This window comes from Apteryx mantelli, chromosome 30 (genome assembly GCF_036417845.1).
Source record: "Apteryx mantelli isolate bAptMan1 chromosome 30, bAptMan1.hap1, whole genome shotgun sequence".
Classification (NCBI taxonomy): Eukaryota; Metazoa; Chordata; class Aves; order Apterygiformes; family Apterygidae; genus Apteryx; species Apteryx mantelli.
The window spans coordinates 6,250,116-6,277,935 of record NC_090007.1 but is presented as its reverse complement, the minus strand read 5'-3'; the positions used below and the strand labels follow the sequence as shown (position 1 = coordinate 6,277,935).

Genomic DNA, 27,820 nt, shown 5'->3' with positions numbered 1-27,820 from the left:
GGCAAAGCTTGCAGGTGTTCTGAGATGGGGCTGTAACATTGCCATCCATGCAAACTGAGCTAGTAAAAGGAATAATAAAGCCAACTACAGAAGATCGGGAACCGCTAGTCCTTGTTTGGCATCCAAGGATTAATATAACTAAATGATAGAGTTCTCTGAAATGAACATCTGAACAATGTGAATGAACTTGCATTGTTTTTCAGCCAGTGTGTTAAAGTCTATCCAGTGTTAATTGCTTTTGCCTTGCAGAATTGTTGAGGTCCACAGCGCTGAGACAGTTGAAGATACCAAGGCAGAGGGATCTCAGACAGACATGTTCCATGGCAAAGGTAAACAGAAAGAAATTTTAGTTACTGCTGTGTGCCTAGAATTATTATTTAAATGAGAGAGAGAAATTTACTAAGCCATAACAATGGAAGAAGACTCGAAATTACAGGATAGTCTCTCCAGAAGCCTCTTGAACTTAGGCTGTGAAGCACTGGTGATTACTTTAAGGAGTAAAATAGGCTGTGTCACTACCTAAGGCGTATCTACCAATAATCATGTGCTTCTGTCATAAAAAAAGTAGAGCGTATTTGACCGTTGCAGGAAGTTGCCACAGTTACGTGTACAAGAGCTTTAGCGTAGAACAGGGTGATCCTGTTAAACAGATTAAAGGGGGAGGTAAACAAGAAGGGAAACATAAAATTTTGAATGGCTTTTGAGGCTTCATCTGTTAGTCCTGGTCTAAAATAATGGGAGTCATATGGCAAACTTGACAAGAAATAAGTCATAAGAAAGGTGCATACTAGCATTTGCTTTCATACGTTTGACACGTGCATGCGCGCACACACACATATGTACATGTTTCTATTATGGCAGCAAGTGATTTCTAAATACAAGATGTTGAACACTTTTCTTTCAAACTAGTGTTTGCACCTCCTACCCCCAGTGTGTGGACAACACAACGAGATGGAGAAGTCAAACTGAGGATGGAAGAACATGGCATAGGCAGTGAGGAACCAAAGACAGTTCTTGAGCTATTTGAAGAAGCTGTTAGAAAATACGGTAATCATTATGCCCTTGCATACAAAAAGGATGGCCGTTGGACGAGGATATCGTATAAGAGGTACTACGGTGAATGCTGGACTGCAGCAAAAAGCTTTCTGAAGGTAAATGATTGTTGAATTCCCCTCCTTCATCACCTTCAGTCAGTTAGACTGCTGGAATGGCTGTAGTCAACCGTGTCTTAAACCTGCAAATTCTCTGGGTGTAGCCGAGTCCTAAAGTGACAGGGAAATACTTGAAAATGCCATAAACATCTTGGCAATTATCACAATGTTTTTGTTTAAATTCTTACAAGCTGCTTTCCCATTCAACTAAATGAAAGTGAGTATGAAAACATTAAAGGGGAGGTGTTTGAGACATTTGGCAAACCTGAACAAAGCCCCTTGTGAGGCATGTAAATTTTAATCTTTCCAGGAAAAACTTCAAGGGATGCGTATGAATCCAACTTAAATGTCAAAACTGGCTGAGCCTTTTGGCTGGACTGTTGGGTGTTAAGCCACTCAGAAGGGGAGAGAAACAACCATTACATATATTTCCTGTTATCATTATAAAGTCTCATTTCTTGAAGTCACGGTCTCTCTTTTTCCCTCCTACTGTGGGAGCTTCCAGTGTACATAATTCTGCTCTCCGTGGTGCAAAACCAGAGAGAACGGTTGAAGTGGTTTTAAAGACTTGGACTTCAACATTTGGAATTTCATAGCAAAATGCCTTTGACTTGTTCTTGACATTAATAATGTCTGATATATCTCACCTGTATTAAATGACTATATCTCTCAGCAGGTGTTGTCTAGCTTACCTCTTACCTTCTCCTTCCCAGCCCAAGACCACAAAGCAAACTGATAACTAGCTAGATTGCAGCTTTATAATATTGTTTGTGTTAGTAAGCTGGTCATACTGAATGCAGACCTACGCAAAATTTTCTTCCCTGCCTACTGATAAAGTAGGACAATGTCTGATGTGAAACTTGACTGACTCCATGTTAAGTCTGAGGGATTCTTTCAATACGAATTACCCCATCTAATAGCATGAACTTTTCTCTTGACATTGTGCTCGCAGCAAAGATTTGTCAATTAATTCTAAGCATTCTTCGGTGGGAAAACAAGATTGCTGTAATCTCATCTCTTGTTTACAGTTGGGACTAGAGCGTTTCCATGGAGTATGCATCTTGGGATTTAATTCTGCGGAGTGGTTTATTGCTGACATTGGAGCGATCCTTGCAGGGTAAGAATGAATATTGTCTCTTAACATGCATTATAGTTTAGCCTTCAGATAGTAATTTCCGTATTACATGAGAAGCCATTTTTGATTAAAACAAAAAAACCACTGCTGCTTAATTTGAATTTAATGAGGATAGCTAAAGCCTAAACCATCCTTTTACTTGATTATGAATTAATGAGACTAAAAATAATTTTTTTAGCCATATACTTCTCTCAAAACAAACTGAACAGTAGGTTAATCCAGAAGCATGCTTATTTGCACTTTGATTAAAAATATGATGCTGGGATAGGTTAGAGATTCACAGTACTGAATTGTGATAGCTTTTTTCCATGAGAGACTTTAGCCCCTTACACTATTTTGACATTTCCCATGCCTCAGAACAGAGCCTTTCCTCTTGAAACTAAGCCCTCTACTTCCTGTTGTTCTGTTTTATGGGATATTCTTCCTAAAGCTTTTCCTCTGTTAAAATTTAAAACAGGCTGATTCTTTGTCAATGACTCTACTTATCTGCTAATTTTGCATTTTGCTTTGTTTTGTTTTTGTAGTGGACTTGCTGTTGGTATCTACACTACAAGCTCTCCTGAGGCCTGCCATTATGTAGCAGAGAACTGTAGTGCTAACATTATCGTTGTGGAAAACCATAAACAGCTGCAGAAAATCTTAGAAGTAAATACACTTGTTAAAATGGTTGGAGGCTACAGCATCCTCCTGACAGATGTGGGAGGGTAAAGATACCTGTGGGAAATGCTGTGTCTGAAAGCAGAGGTGAACTGATCAAGCCTACTTGGTGTGTTCCCCATTCAAGCCAGACAAGCGGTCACTGGTGCTAACTCTCACTAGGAGAAATTAAATGGTCGGTTCACAGTATAGCAAAGCCTCAAGCTTAAAATATCACAAGCCAAACTGAACAATTGAAAACCCCCTAGGCTGTCTGGCAACATCCCAGTCCAAATGATTACTGTCTCTGCTGAAACTTCCCTTTCTTTTTTCAATAGCACAAGATTCTCTTAACTTTACTTAAAACGGCAAGTAGCAGTAGTGTATTCCATTGTGTAGATAGTTGCATGTTCACTAGTGGGTTATTTAGAGTAAATCCTGCTTGTTCCTTTTAAGCATTTCTGATGAATCTCCATTCTTAACACAGGTTGAGCATAAACTACCTCTTCTGAAAGCTATAATCATGTATGGGGAAGAGCCAAGGGAGAAGAGACCAAACCTGTATTCTGTAAGTACTGGCCATCCTGATGGCTTGTAAATATTGGCAGTATTTAGCCTGATGGGTTGCAAGCAACCATCCCTTCCATGAGACTGTCATAATCGGAGTTCCTGTTGGTTTTGGTGAGGGATCACTTGCCTAGCTGAAGTGGTAGATCTTTATTATTGTTCAAACCTTGACAGTTCCTGTTGGAAGGGAAGGGTGCCAGCGTACTGACCTCTGCTAGGCAGTGTAAGGTCCCAGAGTTATTTCTACTTGGCACTCTCAGTGGATACCAAGCTTGCTACAGTGCAGCGTGCCTGCAAAAGACCAGTGTTTTAAATGTAATTTCCTACATTTAAGAATAGTACGTTCAAAAATAAGATCTTGCATTCATATGAACAACAGTACTCTCTTCCTGTTGGCGCTAGTTTGTAGGTTTGTACCTTGGGTGTACAAAAATCACCCCCTCGAGAGTCGTCCTCTCCCACTGAAGTGCAACCGCAGCGTTGCTACGCTAAGCTTCTGGAACTATTCTATTAGTCAAGGTACAAGTACAACTGTAGGAAGTAATTGCTACAGAACTAGGAAGCTTCTTCAAGGTAGAACTCTCTCCTTTTCTGTTTCCTTCCCTGCCTCCTGTGGCAGCCAGAAAACACCATGGGGCTAATACTGCATCTTTCACAACCTCTTACAAAGTCTGCCAGACCTGTTTGTACTGAGTTTGGACATAGGATTCTAGTGTTTTATGTATCTATTGCTTTGCGATTAGATTTCTTGTCACTCTAATAACCTGAATAAGTTTCCTTCTCTTCATGTGTAGCAAAGGGTTTAATTTCATATGGGAAAGCCTACAAAATGATCAAGCTCTTCTCTTCTGTATACAGTGGGAGGAATTCATGAACATTGCCGATCAGGAAACAGATAATCTCACGGATATCGTTGAGTCACAGAAGCCTAACCAGTGCTGCACGCTAATATATACCTCAGGAACAACTGGACAGCCAAAGGGAGTAATGCTCAGTCATGACAATGCAAGTATCCTTGTCTACTGCTATCAGATAGATGCATGTTCCAAAAACTGTGCGCTTGGGGGGTGCTGAGGGAGGTAAAGTAGAGATCAGCTGAAGGGCATACCTGATTTTAAAATCACAGGGAGTCTAAATCTTGCCTTGTGAACTGCATGGTCTGTATTGTACCTGCTCAGAACAGCTGTCACTTAATACTAAATTGGGTCCTTTTGTTACAGTTGACATGGACCGCAGCGACAGTGGGGCGTTGCATACAACTCTCAGATGCTGCAGAAAAGCAAGAGACGGTGATCAGCTATCTGCCCCTCAGTCACATTGCTGCACAGATGTTAGATATTTGGTTGCCATTAACTTTTGGTGCACAGGTTTTCTTTGCTCAACCAGATGCATTAAAGGTAAAATAGAAGATAATAAAAAACCTATACCCATACACCTGTTTGTTGCTGGGGATGGATGCTTTAAAACAAACTTAGATGACTTAACACGGCTTTTGGAATCATAAGATTAACTCGGTTTATTTGCGTAGTGGCAGATTGCTCCTGTTTAAGGATCTGTTGGTTTGAAGAGTGTTGCATGTCTGACCTTTGCTTTTTGACTTTGTATTACAAGCCAGGATGAGCTGACCAAGCACTTCACAACAAGGAGCTTCTTGGTATCTCACCTGACACTAGTTCTCTGCTTTAACGGCATGGTTGAGCAATGAATTTGTATTTGCTCTGTCCATATTGCAAAATGCCACCACAATTAAATCTATGTCCTGAGAAGAGAATGATGAGATTCTTGCCTTGATGCTGTGTCAGCATGGGCATTGAAAACATCGACCCTTGCTGTCTCTTCAAAACCACTGTGGTGCTTGAATATCTCTGGGGTTCTTTACTCTTGCGGAGCATGGCAAGATGAGGGCTGGTATTGTCTGGCGATGCTTTGTTTACACTCAGCTGTGATGGCATTTCTGTTTAAAATCGGAGTGATTTCTAAAAACTGATGGCAGAGTCCTAGGCCTCTGTCCTAGTCCTAGGCTAGTGACCAGTGCTGACCTGAGGTCCATACCAAAGTGGTTCTGAAAGCTGTATTAAATTCTACTTCACTTAGGGCACTTTGATAGACACCCTGCGGGAGGTGAGGCCAACTGCTTTTTTGGGAGTTCCTCGTGTCTGGGAAAAAATGGAAGAAAAAATGAAATGTGTAGGCGCAAAATCATCTGCACTCAAAAGAAAAGTGGCATCGTGGGCCAAGGAAGTCGGGTTGCAGACAAACCTGAAACAGATGAACGGGTAATTACAACCTGCATTTAAGAGGTGTTATGAATCTTAGCAGAACACTAGTATCAGATCAGAACTTGTATTGCATGTAATGGGCCAGGACTCATGGATAATAAAAACCAAAAGTAGCGGTGGTAACGAGGCTTGGAGCTTGCATGGTGGGGGGAGAAGGATTTCTTTCTTTTTTTCTTTTTTTTTAAATGAAGAAATTAAAATTGGAGGAGGATGAGAAGAGGAGTGGGGAGGAGCTTTACTTTTTATCTGAGATTTTGTAGTAATCTTTCTTTTACAGGAATACTGAAGTCCCGGTGAACTTCCGCTTAGCCAGGCACTTGGTATATAAGAAAGTTCGAAAGGCTCTTGGACTGGATCGGTGCACAAAGTGCTACACAGGAGCGGCTCCAATTACCAGAGAGACACTAGAATTTTTTCTGAGTCTGAACATTCCTGTGTATGAGCTGTACGGCATGAGCGAGAGCTCTGGGCCTCACACGATCTCTCTGCCTCACGCGTTCAAGCTTACCAGGTAAATATCCTTTTGCAGGTAGGGCACTGCAGATGGGGAGCAGCTGAGCTCCTTTAAGGTTTCCCTTGCGTGACTTGTCTGTCTCACCGGATGCGGCTCAACTCTTTCAACTTGCCCTAGAGTCTTGTTGCTGGTTTAAAAAAAACCTAGGGAGCCAGTTGTTTTGGCTGCATGTGGGAGATGAAGAGATTTGCCAAGGACAACAGCAGTGCTACTTAAATTTGAATTGGCCTGGGTTCTTTAGGAACTGAGGAGGAAGCAGGGGATTTATGGGAGGTAAGAAGAATTAGTAATTCTAGCCTACAATCCACCTTAACATCAAATTAATAAAGGCTGTGAACAAACTGCTGTTGCTTTGAATGGCTTGTTCAGTCCCCAAGTGTTTAGTCTACAGAGTAAATACCACCATCAGTAATAGTTTGCTATCAAGAACATAAATCTTCTAATTGGAAGCCTCAGGTGTTCAAGAACAATACATGGAAAACACCAGGTGTGTGAGCACTGATCTCTCTGCAATAATAACCTTTTTTTGTCATTTCTATTACATAAGCAGATACCTTTTAAGTTTATAAATTCCCTGCTGAAGCAGTTGTAATAAAAGGCTGCCTGGCTTTGTTCAAACACTTTGGCCTGAGTGCGTGCTGCTATAATCTTCACTCAGCTGTTTAGCTATTGCATTTGGAAAAAAAAAAAGTTGGGTTTGTGTTCTCTTTGTTTAAGCTGTGGAAAGGAAATGGCAGGCTGCCGGACACTGATTCATAACCCAGATGGTGAGGGCAACGGGGAGATCTGCTTCTCAGGAAGACACATCTTTATGGGCTATTTGAACATGGAAGGAAAAACCAGAGAGGCAATTGATGAAGATGGCTGGCTGCATTCAGGTGACCTTGGCAAACATGATAAAGATGGATTCCTCTACATCACTGGCAGAATTAAAGGTAATGCATCCCCTCGCTTCCAAGCTGTTGTCTCGAGGTTATGCAGTACCATGATACAATGTGTCACATCGTGCCAATTAAGTGGGCCTGTGTCATGGCTTGCATGGGAGAATGTTTAAAGAGCACTTCTCCCACTGCAGCTTTTAATATGAATATGCCTGCAGCGTGTGTACAGTGTGTTATCAGAGAGGGGAGGTGGCCTCTGAACCAAAGAGCGAGTTTGCAGAGTAAGAAGAAATCCTTTGATTTCAGAAGCTGTAGTTAGTGCCTCATGGGCTTGTTCTGCAGTGCTGGACCTGTCCAGGTCTGACTGTGTGTACTGCTAACTCCGTCCGGTTTCAACTAGATTTGCTAGTTAAGCTGTTGTTTTCTATTAAAGGTTAACTTTGTTGTGAAAATGGCTTGCAGCAAAGCAATTTTATAGAGCAGCCTGGGTGCCTAACACTTTGACCAACACTAAACAAATCCAACTTCACATAAGACTCCAATCATTAAAAAGAAAGACAGCCAAGAAAGGCAGGTTCACCTATGCTCTGTATCACACTGTATATGCAACTTTTCTAAAACTTTCTGCTCTGCCACAGTGAAGTTTTGACTTAGAAGTTTCTGAACAACATGGGTATCAACTTGCATGTCTTTTCTAAGATGACAGTCTATGGCAGAGTACTAAGGTGCCGGTGCTCCTACTCCAAACTCCACGTTTCCAAACTACAGACATCTCTGCAGCATTAAAGCAGCTTTTGACATGCTGTTTGCTTACATACCTTAGTCTTGTCTCTCCTAGCCTGACAAGAGCCCTTCTGGTTGGCTGCTTTACAAGAATGTTGGGACATGGACTCACAATTTGGTCTGTGTGGACACAAAGGTGCTATAAAGTAACTTCAGCCTGTGAAGGAAGGAAGGAAGGGGGAAGCTCTAGGCATTAATCAAGATTTTGACTGTCTTCCAGAGCTCATCATCACTGCTGGAGGTGAGAACATTCCTCCTGTTCCAATTGAGGATGCTGTAAAAGAGGCTCTTCCCATCATTAGCAACGCAATGTTGGTTGGAGACAAAGCAAAATTCCTTGCTATGCTTCTGACGCTAAAGGTAGGATTGATTCTGCCTATGGAAAATAGGATGGGGAATCTACCATGGGATAGGGCTGAAAGGACATAGATTATTTTGCATGTCTTTAATTCCAGTGGGAAGGATAATTAACTGTTGAATGTTCTACAGTATCTTATTCTTCCAGAGACTGGAGGCAGCATGGAGCATGACTTGCTTTAGCTGAGTTGCAAACACCAGTTGTAACAACACAGGAAAATGAGTATTTGCCATCTGATTGGATCATCATCCGATTCTTTTGCTGTTCAGGGCAACCATTTTTCTCTGTACCATATAGGACAGAAAATAGAAGGAAACAGAAGCAAAAGACACAATAGTCAGACTGATAAAGAAACCCTTCTGCTTTTCTTACCCTTTTTTCAGTATCTCCCAGAGTAGTCTAGATGGTAACGAGCTGTCAAGTGATTTCTTAAGACTCTGGCTTTAAACTCTATAGTGATGCATACATGGTGGCCTACACTGACACTTCTGTCTAGGATTGGAGAGCCCCTGCAGGCCTGTGGTTTTTAGGACGCTGGTAATTGCTTCTTAGTGAGACCTTGACTGCCAACCTCCTCGCCCTTACAGAAGAGGCGCTGAGCCAGGCCCTGGAGCTGGTTGGGCTGCACTTGTCCATTTCCAATGGACTGTTGTGCTGCAGTGGGATTTAGTAAAGTAAAGCAGTGGACCAGGAAAAGGGGGATAGCACAGGAAGAATTTGGAAGGGCTGTTCTGTACCACACTTGCGCCTTAATACTGTACACATATGTTGAGTCTGTGGACATCCGAAGGTGTTTAATTTGCATTTTGCCTCAGCGAGTTTTCATTTGAAGCAGTGGTTTGTGTCAAGCTTCTGAAGACTACAGTGGTTGATTAATTGTACAATTGGTACTGGGGTGGGGAAGGAGATACGGCAGCTTCCCACGGTTGTAAAGCTTATTAGTGTAAAAGGAATCGAGTGTTTAGTAATACTGAAGTTACCTGTTCTAACCTGTCTTGTAGTGCCAAGTAAGTGAAAATGGAGAGCCAGGAGATGACCTCACTCCAGAAGCTATTGAATACTGCCGCAAACTGGGCAGCAAGGCTACCAAAGTCTCTGAAATCATAAGTAGCAAAGACCAAGCTATCTACGCCACTATCCAGAAGGGAATTTCAGCAGTCAATGAGAGAGCAGTCTCAAATGCTCAGAAAGTCCAGAAGTGGGTCCTTCTGGAAAAGGACTTTTCTCTCTTGGGGGGAGAGCTCGGTGAGTGGTGGTGCATTTAGGCTTACCCACACAATTGCTTTCTTTGGATGCCAGATAATGCAACCAGAGCCTCTGATACGCAAACCCACCCTAGGCCTTTCCTCTCTTTTGCTCTACCATGTCATGGGTGGTTTTTTTTTTTTTTTTTTAATGTATTATATAATTCCTTATTGTCAAACATGTAAACTTGGGGAAATGGAGGCCCTTCCAGCAGCGTAGGGTAGCACAAGGCAATGTCAGCCATCACGGCCTTTCAAAGCACTGGTGCCTGGCCAAAAGCATTTGATGTAGCTCGTTACTGTTTTTCTCGTTTAGCAGATCTGGGGAAGGACTTCCTGTGCCAGCAAGGTGGGGTGGATTTTACTGTACTTCCGAATTCTGTCAGGCAGCAACAACTTGCCTGGTGGTGCTGAGCAGTGCTTACAATTTGGTTTTGCCTTGACTGTTGCTTGGATAGTTGTGCTGTTTCTAACCCATGGGGGAAGTAATGGTGATTTTATTAATCACAAAGAGCACTACAGAAGTCGGCTCCTGTTTGTGCATTCTGAATCTTCCTCTAGGCTTGTTTCAGTCTAATCTTGATCTGTGTCTCAAAACGACACCACCTGTGGAAACGGTCCTGTTTAAAACCCTGTGTTGTGTTTCCCTCCCCACAGGCCCAACCATGAAACTGAAGAGAGCGGTGGTGGCACAGAAGTATAAAGACCAAATTGCTCAGTTTTATACTGATGTGGATAAGCCAACCGCAACAGGGAACACTGGTCAGAAGTAAGACGGAGGCTTTGTGACTTGGTATGAAACTCTTCCCTCACTGTCTAAGCGTACTATCAGCACGGACTCTTAATGAAGGATTAAATGGGTTTTGCTGAAATAAATGAGGCTCAGTCATCATGCAGCCCCTCCGAATCACTTAATAACTATGACTTTTGGCCCTCTTACTACAGTATACAAATGTGTTAGGTGCCCAGTGTTTTCTTGAATGTTCTAATGCTGAGATATGTATAAATACCTCTGCATCATATTTTCTTCTTTCCTTTTTATAAGGACAAAATCTTTGCAGAATAGCTCCTGTGGCAATTCATTATTTATCTTATAAAACCATGGCATATGTTATGTGTTAACCAAAGTTTTCTTTCAGTAAGCTGAATGTAAAACAAACAAACAGCAGTTTTCCTGCTGAGGAGGAAAGGGAGGTTTTTTTATGTACTTTTTTTTCCTCTAGATGCATGTTTAATTGCATGCTGATGACATCTGAACTATTTTAAATCTTTTTCCCCACAAACTGTCTTCTGTCAGACAAGAGACATATGCTGTATGGCTATACACATGGGATAAGTGTATATAAAGCCTGGGGTTTACTTGGTCTGTCTGTGCAATATTTTGAGCCTCAAGTCTAGCTTGTTGAGTTATAACAAAGCCATAAATTATATTGTTAAAATAATATATGTGGCCTGTGTTTTGAGCAGCATTCCACAAAGGGACTATTTATAAGGCTGTACAAATGTGTGTGAAATTTGTCTGTAGTCTCTCGATCCTAGAAGCTTTGTCTAGAACTTCTTGACACGGGTAGAACTCCAGATCTGTGGGGTGGGGTAGACTGAGGTTGGGTTATGTGCATGTGTAGATAGGAGACAGCATTGGGAACTAAGTTGTTCAAAGGGTGATTCATTTGCAGAACTGTGATCAGCCACTCCAAAAAATGTAAAGGGCCTTTACATTTAATTAAATGTAGGCCAGAGGTAGATTTGGAAAGCCTTCTACAAAGTGTGTGTGTGAAAGTACCTATTAAAAATATCTCCTGAAGGTCTTCTAAATCATTCTGCAAGGCATATTAGAGCAGAGCAGGTATTCTGATCTGCCTAATGCCTGGAGGGACCGTTAATCACAGTAGCGAATGAAGGCTTGCTTGTAAAATGGCTTATTTCAAACTAGAAATCATCAATCTTAATACAATAAAACTAGAACAGTTGTACTCTGGTTTTGCATAATGTTTCACACACTGAAGAGGTCAGGTGTGGATGTGTGTCACGCAGGGGAGGAGCAGCATCAAGCTACTGAAAAAATGCAAACAAACAGCTCCAGAAAGCTGCTGGCTGTAAGTTGTAGTGGCTACATACCTACAGCCTGACTCAGTATCAAAACCTCCCTGGGGTGGGCATTGACAGTACTTGGAACTGGGCACCTGAAGGAGCTTTTTAAGCCTAAAATTTTGCATCTGATCTAGGCTTAAAACTAGAGCAAACAGCTAAGGGAACGGCTACTTACTCATATGCCTACAGCACTTGTATGAAAGTATGGTTAATGCACTATTACAACCACTGCTGATCTTGTGCAATCGTGTTCTCAGCTGGATGAATTTGAAGCCTGTCTCAACTTTCAGATGAATGCCTAATAAATAGTTGAAAAACTCTCATTTGTGTCTCTTACCACTTAGTAATTCCTGCAAAATAACTCCCAGCTAAGAGTTGAGCTCAGGGTCCAGGGTGATACACCTTGAGCAGGAAAAAGGTTAACTTTGCCTTATCACAGCGATCTGAAAAAGGAAACCTGGAGATAGAGCCAACTCCTTGATAATTATCAAGGGTACAGATATTGTGCTCAGCAGCAGCAGAGGGAGGAGACCAACTTGTACATAATATTGTATTATTCAACGTGGGAATTAAGCTCATATTTCTGCAGCTGGGAAAGCCCTAGCTCTAGCTCTCTGCTTCACTATTCTCAGTTTATGTCTTATCCTCCCCCAAATGCCTGCACTTTAAGCAAGTTTACTTTTTCTTTGCTTTTCACCTCCTGTGCTGCCAGGCAAGGTGCTGCTTGCAATGCAAAGGACCGAGGGCACTGCTGAAGAGCAGCAAATTGTGTTACCTTAGACCCAGCCTGGCTGAGCCCACTACAAACTGCAGTTAAGGACTGGTAGTTTTACTGCTGCTGACAGTGTTGTTTCCATGAGCTGTGCCTTCCTGCCCCCTTCCAAGCCACTGTTTAGGGCTAAACAGTGTCTGAGATTATTTCAGGCAGGGAGATGCTCTTACAAGGCAAGTTTCAGCCTACAGCAAAAATAGCACCGCGCTGTCTCCATGGTGGAGGAGGCACTGGAGCTACAGCTGGAGCTGCAGAAAGCACACTAAGGTGGTTTTGGGGCTGAAGCCACAGCTTGTGTATTTCTAATGGAAAACATTTAGATAAGGCAGTCTAGAAGAGCCTCCAGCTTTCCCTGGGGAAGTAATGCGAGGAACAACAAAAAAAAAACCCTTCAAGTCTTACTTTTCCATCTTACTTTATTTCACTTTTTCTAGAAAATTCCTCCATAGTTCCACAAATTTAACAAAAAGTTTAAAATTCAGGACAAACAATCCTGTAATGTATTACAAACATGATTTTTTATTTTTTTTAATCTTGAAGTTAGTCTTGGGCCAGCTGAATTTCTTACAGCTGGGTGAAGAACTCATTTCCCAACACAACTGTTAAAATCCTCAAGTGACAAGGTATTTAATACCTTGGCTCTAGGCGGAAATACAATTAAAAATTATCTAGACGTTGAAGTACTTACATTTTCTTTAGGAGTGCAAACTCATCTCTTAGTTTTTGATGGCTATTTCATGCCCCCATGAAAATACCAATTGATTTTTCATCTTTTTAAAAGTAATACTTGTACAAGGTGCACAATGGTTGTCTATAGCCTTGACAGAAGCGTGCCAACTAGTGAGTGCCAGGCACCTGAATTAATAAGAGAAGCTTCTTTTGAGTACACCAACTGTGCTATAGTGCATTAGAGAACATTACAGTTGAAATTTGCTGAACCATAGTGACTTAGGTCTCTGCTCGCAGAGAACATGACGGGGCAAGCTCCACAAGGGAATTTTAATGTCTTACCATCAAATACATTCCAGATCTGACAACAACTGTTCCTGGATTGGTGCATCAATTTCTTTGCTAGTTCTGATGCTGCCACCGCACACAACAGTATAAGAACCGGTGGCTAAATCATTGCACTTCCATATATTCAGTCTGACCACAACAGAGCCAGTCTCATTACCAATGTGTCCAATATTCTTTGGGCTGGCATTTTGGGATCCAGCCAGCCTTTCTATCCTTTTTAATAGCAAATGTCAGTAATCAAAGCCTCAAGGCTTAATACGTATCAGACCAAGACAACAGGAAAGTACTCCTGACCCTCTTTTGCCCTTTAATACAAAGGCCAAGGACAAAGGAAAAGCTGTGTCCTAATCTTACCTCCACATGATTCAATTCAAAGCAACTCTGAAAGCCTTCAGATTGATCATCACTTGTTCATGCCTTCAGTAACAAGATGAAGGACACTGAAAAGTAACAGAGTTCTGTCCATTTTCCTTGGAAAAACCATTATGGCTAGAAGTCAATTTTGGATTTTTTTTTCCTTTTTTTTTTTAAACAATGCAAGTTACTACACATCCTCGAAGACCTGAAGCAATGCTAACAGCAGCACTGCCACCTCCTTCCTATTTTACAATAATCCATCCATGCTCTCAAGAGTGACACAAGAACAAACACTTTATCCACAAATACCTGTACATGGCATGTTCAGAACAGCATTCAGCCAGCCTATAGAGAATCTACACAGGGAACTCTTTCATATGTAACTAGAAGGGGACACAAGATGAGGCCCAAATTTGACCATTCTTTGTTTGCAGAGTCATTCCTCATGTGGTCCCCAATGCTACCACATACCCCAAAAAACAACAACTCTGTAGAACAACTAAGTACTTGCAAGAAACCTTTTAGTAACAAATCAGCATGTGCACACAGTGGAGAAGAACTATTGCTGGGGGAACAATTCTATTATTTCAGGTTTTCAAGGAGATTATAAACAGTCTAAAAAAATCCATATGTAAAATACTTCTTATAAAAACCAAACAAAATTCCCACCAATGCTCATTAGACTTCACGAATAAAATATTGGTTCCAGGACAGGATGGTGCCACAGCCTTGGGCGAGAGCCCCAGGCACTTCCAGCTAAGTTCAGGAACACCCTCCAATGCTTGTTCTTGGACTAGCTGGGAGCAACACGCTGATCTTAAAATGAGAAGGGGGAGAAGGGAGGTGCACCTCTAATCACTTGTGCCGTAACTCTGGAAGCTACTTACAGTCCTGGAAGAAACGCTGTCAGTGCGGGTGACACAGATGCAATGGTTCTGGGGGTAAGTTACCTGGGGAGGAGAGAGGAGGCAAAAACCTTGGGAGATCTCAGACTCGGAGCAGCTAATACCATTGCTCCTATTGCTTCAGGGACAGGACAGTGTCACCACACCCACCCCTTTACAGGGGCAGCTGGCGCGCGGCACTGCACGCCTGGGGCTGCTCCACACGCCGAGCAATCAAGGCTGGGGAGGCCAGTGACACTGAGGCTCGCTTCCTCCCTGTGACCGACTGAACAGAGACTATTAATAGTTCACACGTACCCACTGAGCCTGACGCAGCACAAGGGCGAAATCTGTGGCAACTCGCGTGCTGCGCGTTACATCCTCCACCGAGGGATATCCAGCTGCAGGCCTCAAGGCAGAACTGTTGCTCCTCCTTTTCCAGCAGTCCTCCACCTTCTCATTGTACATTTGCACATGGGGTTTCTATCCAGGCTTGGCATTGTCCATCAGGAGAGAAAACAGCTAAGTTCACTGTTGTGACAGGGTACACACCTGGCATGAGCTTGATTTTTTTATGTACAAGACACATGAAAGATGGTACAAAGAGACAAAATTAATGGGAATCGGGTCAACATGACCCAACTCAAACAAGCTTATCATCATATTGCCACTTAACTTGATCAGTTGCAACACTTCCATGATAAAGAAAGGGGTAACCCAAAACAAGGGACCGCAGTTTCATAATGGATAGGGACAGCAAACCCTGGAATGATGCAACTCACCCAGCTCCCACAGGGGACTTTTACAGACATGGGTGGTCTGTTCATTAGTGGAGGGCTCCTCTGAACTGCTGCTTTCCTCCTCACTGCCAGCAGCCCGCTTAACATTTGGCAAAAGCTTACATACTGATTGGAAAAACCAAGCAATTCTTTAAGAAAATACTGAATTTAGGAAACAGAAGTTTAATACAATTTCGATAAAAGTTACAAGACTTTCCCCACACCCACCTAACATACAGACAATACTTGAAAGTCAATACTAGTTTAACTAGAAATATATAAAAGATTCTGGATTAGTGTTTACTGTTTCCTGCCATTTCTTGAACAGGCAGGGGGGAGGGAAGAGGGAGGAGGAAACAAACCTGATTTCACTTGTTTTTGTATCAGAGTTTTCCAGGTGTGTCCCGAGATAAAAATTCTCCCTTGTTTTGGTTTTCCCAAAGTACAGCCACTACTATAGGGGCCAATGTAGGAAAGATTCATCCTTGAGAACATAGAACAAAAACCAATCACGTATTTTGGCAAAGTTATTAAACACTGACAAATGAAAATAAGACAGGTGAGTCCCTTCCAGAGCACAAAATGCTTTGAAGATTGCTGTTCAGCTTTCATACACTAAAAATTGTCCACAAGAGGCATTTTAACAAACAAGTCAAATCTTATTAAGCGCCCTTCCCCTGCCATAGCCATTAAAAAACATAACAGAAAAAACACACCCTTAAAATCATAAGACCCAACTAGGCCCTTCTTATACATACAGTACATACATATATATAATATATATATAAAATATACAGCTTACAGTTTTGTAGTCCTATTACAGTTAAAGCAGACTGAAAGGAGTGAGACTTTGTTTAGGAGCTTAGATCAACAAACAAGATGTCTCAACCCCCCCAACGGGAGACAGCAGATTCTAGAGACCTCTTCAACGAGCACAAACTGTCTCTCCAGGAAGCCGAAACACAGAATAAGGTCCTGCGTTCTGCCCGTGGAGCGATGCCTCATAGGAATCGGGAGCCAAATTACAGCAGTACTCTGTACCAAACGGCAGCAGAACTTGCAAGTGATCAAAACTGGAATCCGTCCGCTTCTGCAACGGACCAGCAAGACCCCGGGAAGCCTTCTCTGTTATTAGTCACTCGGCTAGCTTTGTAAAAGCCAATCTTGCTTACACAGCATGAACGATTCTTCACAGAGCTGGAGGAAATCTGACTCGCTAGAGCTCTCTGCAGGCAGGCTGGTCCCTAGATTCAGTGAAGAAAACATCGTCCCCGTTTCTTCAGATCTCAGAGACGCCTGAAAAATGTGTTCTTACAACACAGTTTCTCGAAGTAAAACCAAAAAAGGTCACACTGTGCAGCTAGGAGCAGCACGTCTTTTGCTCTACTCAGGACCTGTGCCCAAGCGTATTTATGAAGCTAGGGAGGACAGACTCAGCAATATGGGTGCTTGTTTGAAGCCTACAAGAAAGTGCAGCTGGCTGTGCATTCATAGAGCATGGCTGTTCTCTAAGGCAGTGCTTCGGGTGAATCAAGAGAATAAGAAGGCCTAGTTCCATGGGTTTATTTCCTGGTACCAATAAATGGGATATCTGGTTTCAAAAGCAGCCTGCTTCTAAGGCCAAGCGTCATGTTGCTACTGCTTCCAAGTAGCTCTGCAGCTTACGGACGGTTGTCTCATCCAAGGAGAAGAGGTCAAAGTCAAAGGTTGTGTTGGTAACATTAAAATGCCCAGTTTCCTCAATGAGATTTACAATCTGTAGAGAAAGGAGATGAGGAAGGATGTATACAGAGAGCCTATAAAGATTTAAGTACACCAGAAAGGCCAGCAGATACAGAGCAACCCATCCAATCCTTTCCTTTGAGGCTATTTTAAAGGGATGAGGGCAAGGGTGTCCCACAACAAGAGGGGAGTCCCCTCCCAAAAAAAGCAAACCAGCTTCTCCTGCATTCCAGAGTAGCTCAGTCCAGAAAAAGACATGGGCACCTTCTTCCCCTTTTAAGTTATATCAAGTGAGCCCAGTGCAGGACAGCTAACAGGACGACAGAGAAAGGAGACCCAAACCACACTTGTGTATCTTTTCCAACAAAAGCGTTGCATGCATATCTGATTTTTTTTCTACATGAAGGAGAAACGACTGAAATTTCAAGCATCACAGGGGTTTGAGCAAGACCCTTGGACACAAAGGTTATCAGAGTACAACAGCTTGCCAGAAAACCGACAAATAATCTCTACCTGCTGTAGCACATTGCGCTCTCGTAGTGCCATTAGTCGCCTGTGAAGCTCTACTAATTCATCCGTGTAGGCCTGTAAAGAAGGCATGAACAGAAATAACAGTGATATACCTAGCATGGATGTATGACTGCCAAAGTGACTTTCCTACTGAGGTCCAGAGGAACCTGCAGCCCTTTCAGGCAAGTTTCTGTTCCCAAATTTTCCCTAAATTTTCTACTGCCTCTTCCATCCATACTAAGTACTGTGAGACTAAAGACTTCACACAGATACAGATGGTCTGAACAGCAGCAGCTAGACTATTTAATGACACTATTAAACAAACATCTGTGAATGGCTTCTAAGAAATGGTGAAGTTAATTTTGGTGTACTTCAGTGTTAGTTCTTTATCAGTAGGTTGTACTAATAAGTACTTGTTACCTGAAAATACCTGCATCAGTGGTCAGTGAGCAACATCACAGCAATCTGCTGAACACCATTTTGGGCTTAGATAAGAAAAAAAGTTCTTTGAGAGCACTCTGTTCCCAGGTAGTTTTACGTATACCACATTGGGAAGCGCAGGACTATTCACAAGCTCAACAGCACTTCAGTGGTTCTTGTAAGACTTTTTTTTTCCTTTCTTTTTTTGTAAACAGCCAACAAGGCAAGTTTCTGTTGGCCTGCTAGTACTCACAGAGGATAGACTCTTAACCTGAAAAGCTGCCCCAGAGTCGCTCATGTCTGTATTAGCAAAACTGAACTCATCTAAGTAATTGTACCAAGGCAAAGAAATCAGTCATGAGATATGCCCTGCCCAGCAGATTCATTCACACACAGAAAAGCATTTCTCCCAAAACACCCAAACAGCACTGAATTATACTCTTGCAGAGAGAGCTGATATCTTTTATAAAAGCATTGATGGTTGGAAAAGCTGATATTTCAGGCACTCTGTCACTCCAACAGGTCTCAAATGTGTCTACTTCTGTCTATACTAAGTAGTCATAGAAAAGATACTACCTACAAGCCTTGTCTCAGATAAGGCCTCACAGCTATGGTTAACAACCTTCAGTGGTAGAAGATTTTGTAGCTAGCAGAGGACTCATGTAAATATCTCCAAGATCACACTTAGACCTAGCATTAAGTGATTAACCTGTACTCTGTTCTCCTGTTGAGGAAGTGTTAGAACAGAAAAGTAAGTGAGGGGAAATTCACTGAATAAACAAAGGTTTCAACTAAAACAGCAAAGCAGAGCATAAAACAATCTTTAATTTGTAAGATCACAAAGATAGATGAAAACTGCCTTTTGATGAAGAGGCACTCACGCTGCAGCAGTGTCCACACTGCTATTAAAACTAAGGGCAAACAAATAAAGCAATTACAACACTCTGCACATGGAAAAGACTTGGGGGTTCATTTACTTAAACTACACAATTTCTGTAGGGTCAATCTTCCAGTCTATTCTTTCAGCATCTGTTTTTCATTGTATTCAAGTCTAACCTGCCAAGGCAGAACAATCTGAACAGGTTAGGTTGACTCAAATTATTCTCACTCAGAAATGTTAGCCAGTAAGCAACAATTCTATAATATGCAAATCTTCAAACATACCTTGTCATAAGTTCCCTTCTTCAGGATCTTCTCTGGCTTGTTACAAGACTCTGGGCTTTTTCTTCCAGATGCCTGAGAGTAAAACAAATAGCTTTTAGGGACCAAAATCAGTTCAGACAACAGAATGGTTTAATGGTTTGGATGCACAGCACTGAACAGAAGGAAATTACCTGTCTGATGAAGACAGTGAAACAGTGAAGCTTTGGTGCAAGCCAAAATTAACACCACGGATTGAACATAATACAGGAACCGAGACTGATGGAAAGCAGCATTGTATGGACATGCAGGATGCAATACCTTATTATTTGCTGGGGGCAGTTTCTGACCAGGAGGAGGCTCTCGACTTGGCAGGCAGGAGTCTGCACTGTTATCACTGTCGCTGTCACTAAGGCTCAGTCTGAAAAACAAGCAGCACAGAATTAGCATCACCAGCCAATGGGAAATTATTTCGCTGGCAGCTGAACCACACAGAGTTAAATGAAACAGAAACAATGCCCATTAATTCTATTGTTTATTTTAGACTATATTAAATTGACCAAGAGAAACTGTCTGCAATTCCAGAGAATCCTCTTTGTCACAGCTGACATCAACATTGCCATCTTCTGTTCCCTGGGGAGGCAGACTAGGTAGTTTTAGTTTGTTTACACAGTGCAGCTAGCAGTTCAACTATTTCATACTCGAGCCTCTTTAGAACAGCTGAATAAGTACCATCTGATTTTGGCAAATGGCAACTGTTCATTTTCATGATTTCTTCTAAAATTACCGTGAGTTCCTGCAGAAGAACCTTCTTAAGACCTCCACTGAGAACACAGGTAAAAAAAAATCCATTTAGTTTTTCTGTTATGTCTTGATCTTTGAGATTGCCTTTTTATATCTTAACCATCTTGTGGCCCTACAGATCTCTAGCAGGTATCCTTCTTTTGATGGGCTTGAAAAACAATGTGTTTATTACCTGTCCCCTAAATGTATAAAAATTATCTTTCAAAGTCTCTCATCTCCTGTTGAGCTGAAAATGACACAGTGCAACACAAAGGATTATTTTTTGATGAACACAAGTGTCATTTGAAATCTGCAGCTGCTCTCTGGGCCAAGCATTTGGTTTCAAGTATCCAGCCTGGGACTCCAGGTTTTGGCTATAACAGCATTTCCTGAGGGGAGAGGGATGAAATTCAACTATTTCCATTGACTAAAGCAGGAAACAGCTGTTAACCAAGTCCCAGAGGAGTCAAGTCACCAACTGTCAGCAAGCACCATCAGCAAAGACTAAGACTTCTCAGGTTTGTCTCAGTAACATGCAATAAGAAGAGCACACATGCCAACAGCCTCAGCAACACTTCTCTAATCTCTGCAGATCAAAGGTGTCACACACCATTCAGATCTCAGCAGAGATCTGAAAAAGACAATTAGATGACTATTTTAAGGGGCTCTGTCACTAACACCTGCAAGCTCTACACACACCACTTCCCAGTAGCTTCCTCTCTTTGAGCTTCAGTGACATTCTCCTTATCCAATTCTGCTCTCAACCTGCTGTTTTCATCAACTCTTCTGTGTCCCTACACTGTGCTAAGTACCCCACACATCTGTCCATTCTCCTCTTCTCTCACACTTTCCTCTCATGCATATCCTCACCACTTTGATTCCTCCCTCCAAAAGGAGGGTGCACAAAAACACAAAATATGGAGGGCAAAGAGACAACAATACATCTTTCTTCCTGATTTGTTACCACCTGGAATCCCGGCTGACTGGGTTTGCTTTGACTGCTGCCTCTTCTCCAGAAGAGCTGTCGTCGTCGTCCGACTCCTCCGACTGCAGATCCTCCACCATGGAGCGCAGTGGGCCTGGGAGGAGAAAGGACAAAGCAGTTCAACACTCATCTAGGACATATGCAGCAGAACTTCCATCTGAACACTCTGATCTAAACTGGGATTAGTTTATCATTAAGTTAAAATAAGATTTCTCAGGAAGATGTCACTGGTATTTTAATTTTGCTCAAAGATATTGGTAGAAGACACTATTCTAGTCTCTCAATATTAAAGCAGAGTTGAAATTAAGAACTGCACAATTACTGAAAAGCACCCCCCCCCCAAATCCACCCACTTTTTTTCTGTAATGAAAATAAAAGGACACATTTTACATGCATTTGGGGACTGTTTTAAAATAAGAGACAGTATTTGTAGCAACACAGCATTTGTTAAGGTTAGAAAGTTTACTGTTGCCACAGTATATCTCTTTGCATTCTCACGGTATGAATCAGGACAAGAAGCAATGTTATGCACTGCCAAAGTGACAGGTATCATTAACAGGTCTCTAACATCTCTATTTTTTATTAAAACATATTTGAGACTGGAGGAGAAATATTCTGGGGATACTATAGATCAAGCAGCAACACACATTTAGAAATTGAGGCAGAAACCAAAGTCAACATGAAAAGAGACAAATCCAGACAGATAACCTACTCATAAATTAACTGCCAAAACAAGAAAAATATTTGTTCATGATTATGCTATGACATTACTACCTTTTTTCTGATGAAGTGTCACAACTTCAAAAGATGGTTCCATAAAATAAAGTCATATTAGCCTTAATATATGGTGTTGGGAAAACAGATCTAATTCTCATAAGCCTTTCAAGATTACGTAAGGATGACTTTAACAAATTTTATTTCTTGCAACACACCTTGACTGTGGTTCTGAGATGGTTCGAAATCAGAGTCAGAGCTGGAGTCGGAGCTGGAGCTGGAGTTGGAAGGGCTGGACTGGACAGACTTAACCCCCCATAAAAGGGGGAAGAAGAAAAAAAAAAGGAAAAAAAGAAAAAAGAATCTTAACCTTTCTAATCCAGAAGTCCAGACCAGAGCACAGTGAGATAAAGGATTCAATGACTCTACAACATCATACATCACTGAATGCAGTTCTCAATTACAAAATAATATACAAAACGCAAGGTAAATAAAAACAACATTTGTGAAAATTTTGGTGTCCTGTAGCCCAGCACACCTGGGTGGTAGCATCAACAGCTCCCAAGAAAACCCTTCATGCCACTAGCTTCAAATCATCTCAAACGATGCAAAATAGCACCTGAAAAATGCCAAAGTGGAAAGAAAAAAAATGCTTATTTTGCAGTGTGAAAGATGCACACACAACATACAACCTCACGTAATTATCAAAGCTCCCTCTAAAAACACCAGTTTTTCTTTTCAGACCTGTATGTATTTCAACCCACCAAGATTCCTTCCGAGCACCTCTCTTAAAGGACATTAAGCATAGAAAAGATGCCTCTCCTAACTAGTCCATTTGCCTCCAAAATTTAAAAATATTATGAATTAATACTACACCCCCCAAACAGTTATTTCTATGCCAATTTGAGTGATCCACTGTACTGTTTCCAATTGAATTCTGAAAACATAATAGAAACCAGCTAAACTCTTGTGAAACCAACTCCACTGTCACTGCTCAAAAGAAATGCCAGAAGCATACCGTGCAAGAAAAAAGACGCAATGAACTATAGCTACTAATAGCATGCAGAAACAAAGTTTTAATGCTCTATACATTTTAAACATAAAATCGGGGATTTGTATAGCAATCACATGCTTTAGCATAAAGGACCACAAGGTGGCAGTGAAAGCTAAATCACACATTTCATCCCCAATAGCAAAAGTGACCATTACGATATTCTTAAAGATTATTTTGTTTCTCATTGGGATCTAGATTAAAGATTCTTCATGTACTGTAATACTGCTTTATTTAAGTAATTCCATGTACTGTAATACTGCTTTATTTAAGTAATTCCCTTTGCCACTTCAATTTCATCGCACTATTCCTAGGAGTACACCTACGACTTCTGCAACCAAACGCTGATGTTCCCGTTGATCAATATACTTTATTGGAGAAACCGTGAATAGTATAAGGAAAACATTGTCAACAGGTAGGAAGAGGCACATCAGCAGCTTTGGGCATTAACAAGTAGAGACAGCAGCAGCATTTTCATCTTAACACCCCCCCTGCATAATTTATCATCCAAAGGTTAGAACTGCATTTATCCAATTCTAAGAAGGGAAAAAAATAGTGTCAAAAAGTGATATTACTCCACTTAACAATTACTCCGTAGCAAAGCAGAGCAATTTAACAATGACAATACCTGATGTATCGGACAGCAGCCCTGTCTGTTTAGAAAAATTACATTACCAAAGAGCAGAGCAGTATTTTCAAGATTAGGGAGCACAGCTCTCGTTCATGTCTTACCCACAGATTCAATCTTATTATCTTTCACTCCTCATAGTCTAGCAGGTGTTTCCACCAGTGACTTAACGGGAGATGAGATGCAGAAGGCAGAAGTCGGATGCACCCCCCCTTTTCTCCTTCTGCCGTTAACCCTGTCAGTTATTCCAGCCGTTTAGGAGACATCCAGCTGGACACGCTCTGCACGCTCGGGCTGCAGTTTCACAGTCACTGTGATATGACAAAAGCACATGCCAACAATGGAAAAAAGCAATCCTGCCCTCACGTCTCAGCCTCTCCCTTTTGTCAGCACTGGCGTTCAGGCAGCCAAGCGTGAGGCCAGATCAGGGAACTGATCTTGCTGAAAAATAAAACAGTATTTAAGGAAAAGGAACAGAAAAAAAAAAGTGAGGGGACAACTAACTTGCAGCAGGAGCTGGAACAGGAGGAGAAACTCCTCCAGCCCACTGCAAAGTCACATGAGCACTCGTGCCAGCAGCACAAATGAGAGCAAGGCTCTTCCTTTCAACAGCAGCCTGCAAAGATGTCGACTCAAAGCAGTCGCCGAGTTGCAGCCTCGGAGCACGTTGCACAACACATTGGCTTCAGCAGCAAAGCTGATTTAAGAGTTTCCGGGCCCCAGTCCACCTCCAGCTGCTCATTCGCTTTAGTGATGTGGCTTACCACACAGATCCACAAACAGCTGTACCCGTACCAACGATGGAGTAGCAAACTGCAGTGTTGAGAGCAAAAAAGAAACCCCCAGGGTGGAAAAGGAACTCAAACAGTCTTCTCTGCTGGTGCCAATGCATTATGCAGTTATACCCTTAAGCTTCAAGTTCCACAGAAACCTAAGCTGACCTGACCGGCAGCTGCCACAGTTTCTTCCCCCCCCCGCAAACTGTGTATTCCTATCCTCCTTCTGGGCTAGCACTCAAATAACTCTGTAAAGCATCCGACAAACACCAGAGCTGGTGCAAGAGAGGACAGAGCAGTGTACGGCTTGGTGGGGGAAGGACAGGACTGCAGTAGACGCTGTGGGACCGCAGCCACAGTCTGTGGTTTCACGGGACAAAGTCAAACAGCAGTATCAGCTTACAGTCGCATGGCGAGACCCAGAGGGATGGCACCTGAGACATAATGAACTACAAGATACTTAGGACTTAACGGCAATCAGCAGAGGACAGAAGCTTGCAATGAGGGCCGTGTATTTTATACAGAGATGAGGGGCTAGCTACACACTGATGCACTTCAGGCTCAAGGCTAGAAGTGAACAGGAGCTGTTGGGTTCACCCCCACAAGCTACACGTTTAATTAATTTGCACAAAGCTTTGCAGAGTGACTTAAATTAACACTTCCTCAAATTCTTCTATTGGGAATCTTTTGCGAAAAAAAACCCTCTTTTTGGAATAAACCCATCAATACTTACTGTATCATGAGGCTAATTAAATCATGCTAAGAATTTTACCTGGCAGATTTATTCTAGTAAAACAAATCTTTCCAGAAGTGATCAGTAGGAAGCAGTTTAAAAATTCACATGACATTATTCTGTGACTCCTATAAAGCATGTATGGCTGCTTTACAGTAAATATAAAACACACCAGTGAAAAGTAGCAAGAGTTTGGATTTGGGCTGTGTTTTCCCCTCCCTCTACTTTCTTTGCCTTCTTTGGGAAAATGATTTTTTAGAAGATGGAGGGTGAGGAATGTTCTTAGTTGTAAAAAGGAAAAAAAATATTTAGACAGCTTTTTAAAATAGTACTAGAATCACATAATTTGGTTTATGTTTTACAACACAATTTATTTAGGTTTAGTGGCATGTGGTTGTATTTGAGCTTTAGCCAATAGTGCATTTCTCAGAGGCCACGTCAGGAACAAGTTTTTTTTGTTTACATTTTATATTGTTTTTTTCTTCTCAAAAGCAAAACTGAAATTATTTACTCCATTTCTAAAGTAAGATCAGGCTCAAAAGCATGTTATCATAAGCAGGTAGAAAATTACCTAGGCCTATATTTGTGCTCTAAAAATGTCACTGCAAGAAATGAACGAGAGACCATAACCTTAAATTCTGACATTTAGATAACAGCTTGCAGATAAATCTGAATAGAAGTGCACATGTGAAACAAGAGGTAAAGCAGGCAGCAGTAATGATAATACTGATAGGATTTTCAAAGAGTTTTGAGATACAACCATGCCTAAGCATTTGCCAGTCTGGTTTTCTGTCTTGTCTGAGGGAGTATTTTTGAAGACGTTTTTCATGCAGCGATTTAATCAGCTTGCTCAAAAATTCTGACAAAGGATGAACCCATGCTCACCTCTGACTTGAAAGAAGTCTCATCCTCTGAATTTGACTCCTCCATTTCCACAGGCTTTTTGATCTCCTTGGCCTCACTTTCAGATTTTACCTTTTCCACTTTGGCATTCATCTTCTCCTTGGTTTGTTTCTTCTCTGGGTACGAGGAAGACGAGGTTCTGGGAGATGTCCCTAGGATATTCTTTACCCCTTTGGAGCTGCTCTTTTTTTGTTTTTTGGCACTAGGCTTTGGTGACTCCACATTGGAGGGCCTCTTGCTGGAAGACTTTAACTCCGGCTGCGGCCCACCCTTTGGAGAAGTGTTCTCCGGTTTGGTCTCCTTCACGGCCAGTTTTGGTTCCTTGAAAGCAGCTTTTGGAGGTGCCTTCTCCTCCTTAGGCAGTTTGTTCTCAGTTGGTTTTCTGGAGGAGTCTTTCAAAGGCTTGTTTTGTTCTCTTTCAAGGTCTTTGGAGGAGTTTTTGCTCTCAGAATCTTTCCTTGGTCTCTCTCTGTGCTCCTTGGTTACTTTGTGTGGCTTGGATGCCTTACTGCTTTCCTTGTTTGCATCCTAAAATTCAGCAACAGAAACACACAAGCTAGGTAAAAAACTGAAACTCTGCACAGAACTATACAACACATTTTGATAAATCACAGAAGCATTTGTTTCAAGTAGACATCCACCCACAGATGTCTATAACTTATCTACCCCTGAGGTAGGCATCTAGATAGCCTTACAGTTGATGGACAGAAATCGACACTAGGCACTTAAACATCTGCTTCAGGACAGGATGGAACATGCTTCAGAAATGCCTGTTCCTTTGCATGGTCTATATAGGGAGGCTAGATGTTTAGCTCAGATTTCATCTACAGGGTAGATGTCTACAGCCAGATAAGAGGGAACCCAGTCAAGTTGTCTTACACAAAGTTATACTATACCATTCCTTCAGTACACACAAGCTTTAGGGGGAAAAAAACAGTCAACTGAAGAGAGCTATTAGATTAAATCATGTCCACAGCAAAAGCAAGTTATGTTGGCAACCTAGCCCTGAACTCACCATGTCAGCCAAACTGCATCTTGGCAAAAACACTCAATTCCCCCCCAACCACAAGAGAGCCAAAGTCTCTGATAACAGCAGGCATTTATCAACCTTAATTAGAGCACTGAGACAGCAATCATTTGGACCCTGCCTATCCTAGAAGACAGGTATACACAATGCCAAAGGAGTACTTCCCTTTGCAACTTATATGACCTCAGAACACTTATAGACACAAGTCTTGCAGGGGAACACTGGAATATGAACCGGACAGGTTGAGATACAAACACATGTGCACCTTTGAGGGCAATCTGGAGGAAGGGAAGCAGGAGACAGCCGTTTCTTTAGCCACCGGCAATTTTCACCAGAGCTCATGTAGCCTTTGTTTTTCTCCCTTCTCCGTTTTCTAATGCTTAATTCAAAAATTAAATCAGCCACTAACAGACAAGCCATCTTTATTCTCTTCTACAATATCAAGATCAGAAGACATGGCCAAAGCGTAATAAAAGTTCAGAGCCCTGAAGAAAACAGGTATCAGAATTGAATTACGCTATAAAATGAATTGCTGTTAATATTTGTGACTGTTCAGACTGATAAAGCATACATAATCTGCTTCAAATCACACTGCCTGTGAATATCAAGAGAATTGTTCCTCCTATGTGCAATTACACAAAGGTAGTTTCATCAGACAAGCGAAAGGAAAAAACTTAAGCTTCTTCTGAAGTCTCAGGAACTAGATATAGCTAGAGGCAAACATCAAATCTTGAAATCACTAGTTTCACCAAGCATAGCATATATTTTGCTCTTTACACCACTATCCCTGTAGTTCTACCGATAGATGAAACATTGACTCTATACTTAGCCTTGCTGCTAAGAAATTGAAATCCCCCAGGACTTAGAACACAGCTCTACATGACAGACAGCAAGAGACTCATGTATTTCATCTTCAGCATCATGGACAGAAGCCAGAACAATCAGCGAGGACTTAATGCAACTTTATCTGCCGTACCAGT

The 27,820-nt window shown here is 41.8% G+C and overlaps 2 protein-coding genes across 4 annotated transcripts in view; one reads left to right on the top strand and one right to left on the bottom strand.

Annotated features, from left to right (window-relative positions):
- Positions 1-261: 261 nt before the first annotated feature.
- Positions 262-11,962, top strand: ACSBG2 (acyl-CoA synthetase bubblegum family member 2). Its single transcript, XM_067312916.1, has 13 exons — positions 262-329; positions 910-1,151; positions 2,180-2,268; positions 2,811-2,931; positions 3,410-3,490; positions 4,348-4,494; positions 4,710-4,886; positions 5,584-5,765; positions 6,046-6,279; positions 7,000-7,217; positions 8,167-8,306; positions 9,306-9,549; positions 10,206-11,962. Exons 1-13 carry the CDS (start codon positions 314-316, stop codon positions 10,319-10,321), a joined length of 2,007 nt encoding a protein of 668 aa, XP_067169017.1. The 5' UTR covers positions 262-313; the 3' UTR covers positions 10,322-11,962.
- Positions 11,963-12,809: 847 nt separating this feature from the next.
- MLLT1 (MLLT1 super elongation complex subunit) overlaps positions 12,810-27,820 on the bottom strand; it is a 32,277-nt gene continuing 17,266 nt past the window's right edge. For 2 of the 3 annotated variants that reach the window (XM_067312577.1, XM_067312576.1), the window contains 7 exons: positions 25,796-26,341; positions 21,941-22,028; positions 20,991-21,102; positions 19,562-19,661; positions 19,265-19,336; positions 17,684-17,755; positions 12,810-17,204 (listed from right to left, as the gene is read on the bottom strand). In XM_067312577.1, the coding sequence (XP_067168678.1) occupies positions 17,076-17,204; positions 17,684-17,755; positions 19,265-19,336; positions 19,562-19,661; positions 20,991-21,102; positions 21,941-22,028; positions 25,796-26,341 (1,119 nt within the window). In that variant the 3' untranslated portion in view covers positions 12,810-17,075. Of the gene's footprint in view, positions 17,205-17,683; positions 17,756-19,264; positions 19,337-19,434; positions 19,662-20,990; positions 21,103-21,940; positions 22,029-25,795; positions 26,342-27,820 lie in introns of those variants that run through there. The other variant, XM_067312578.1, reaches the window with a different exon arrangement.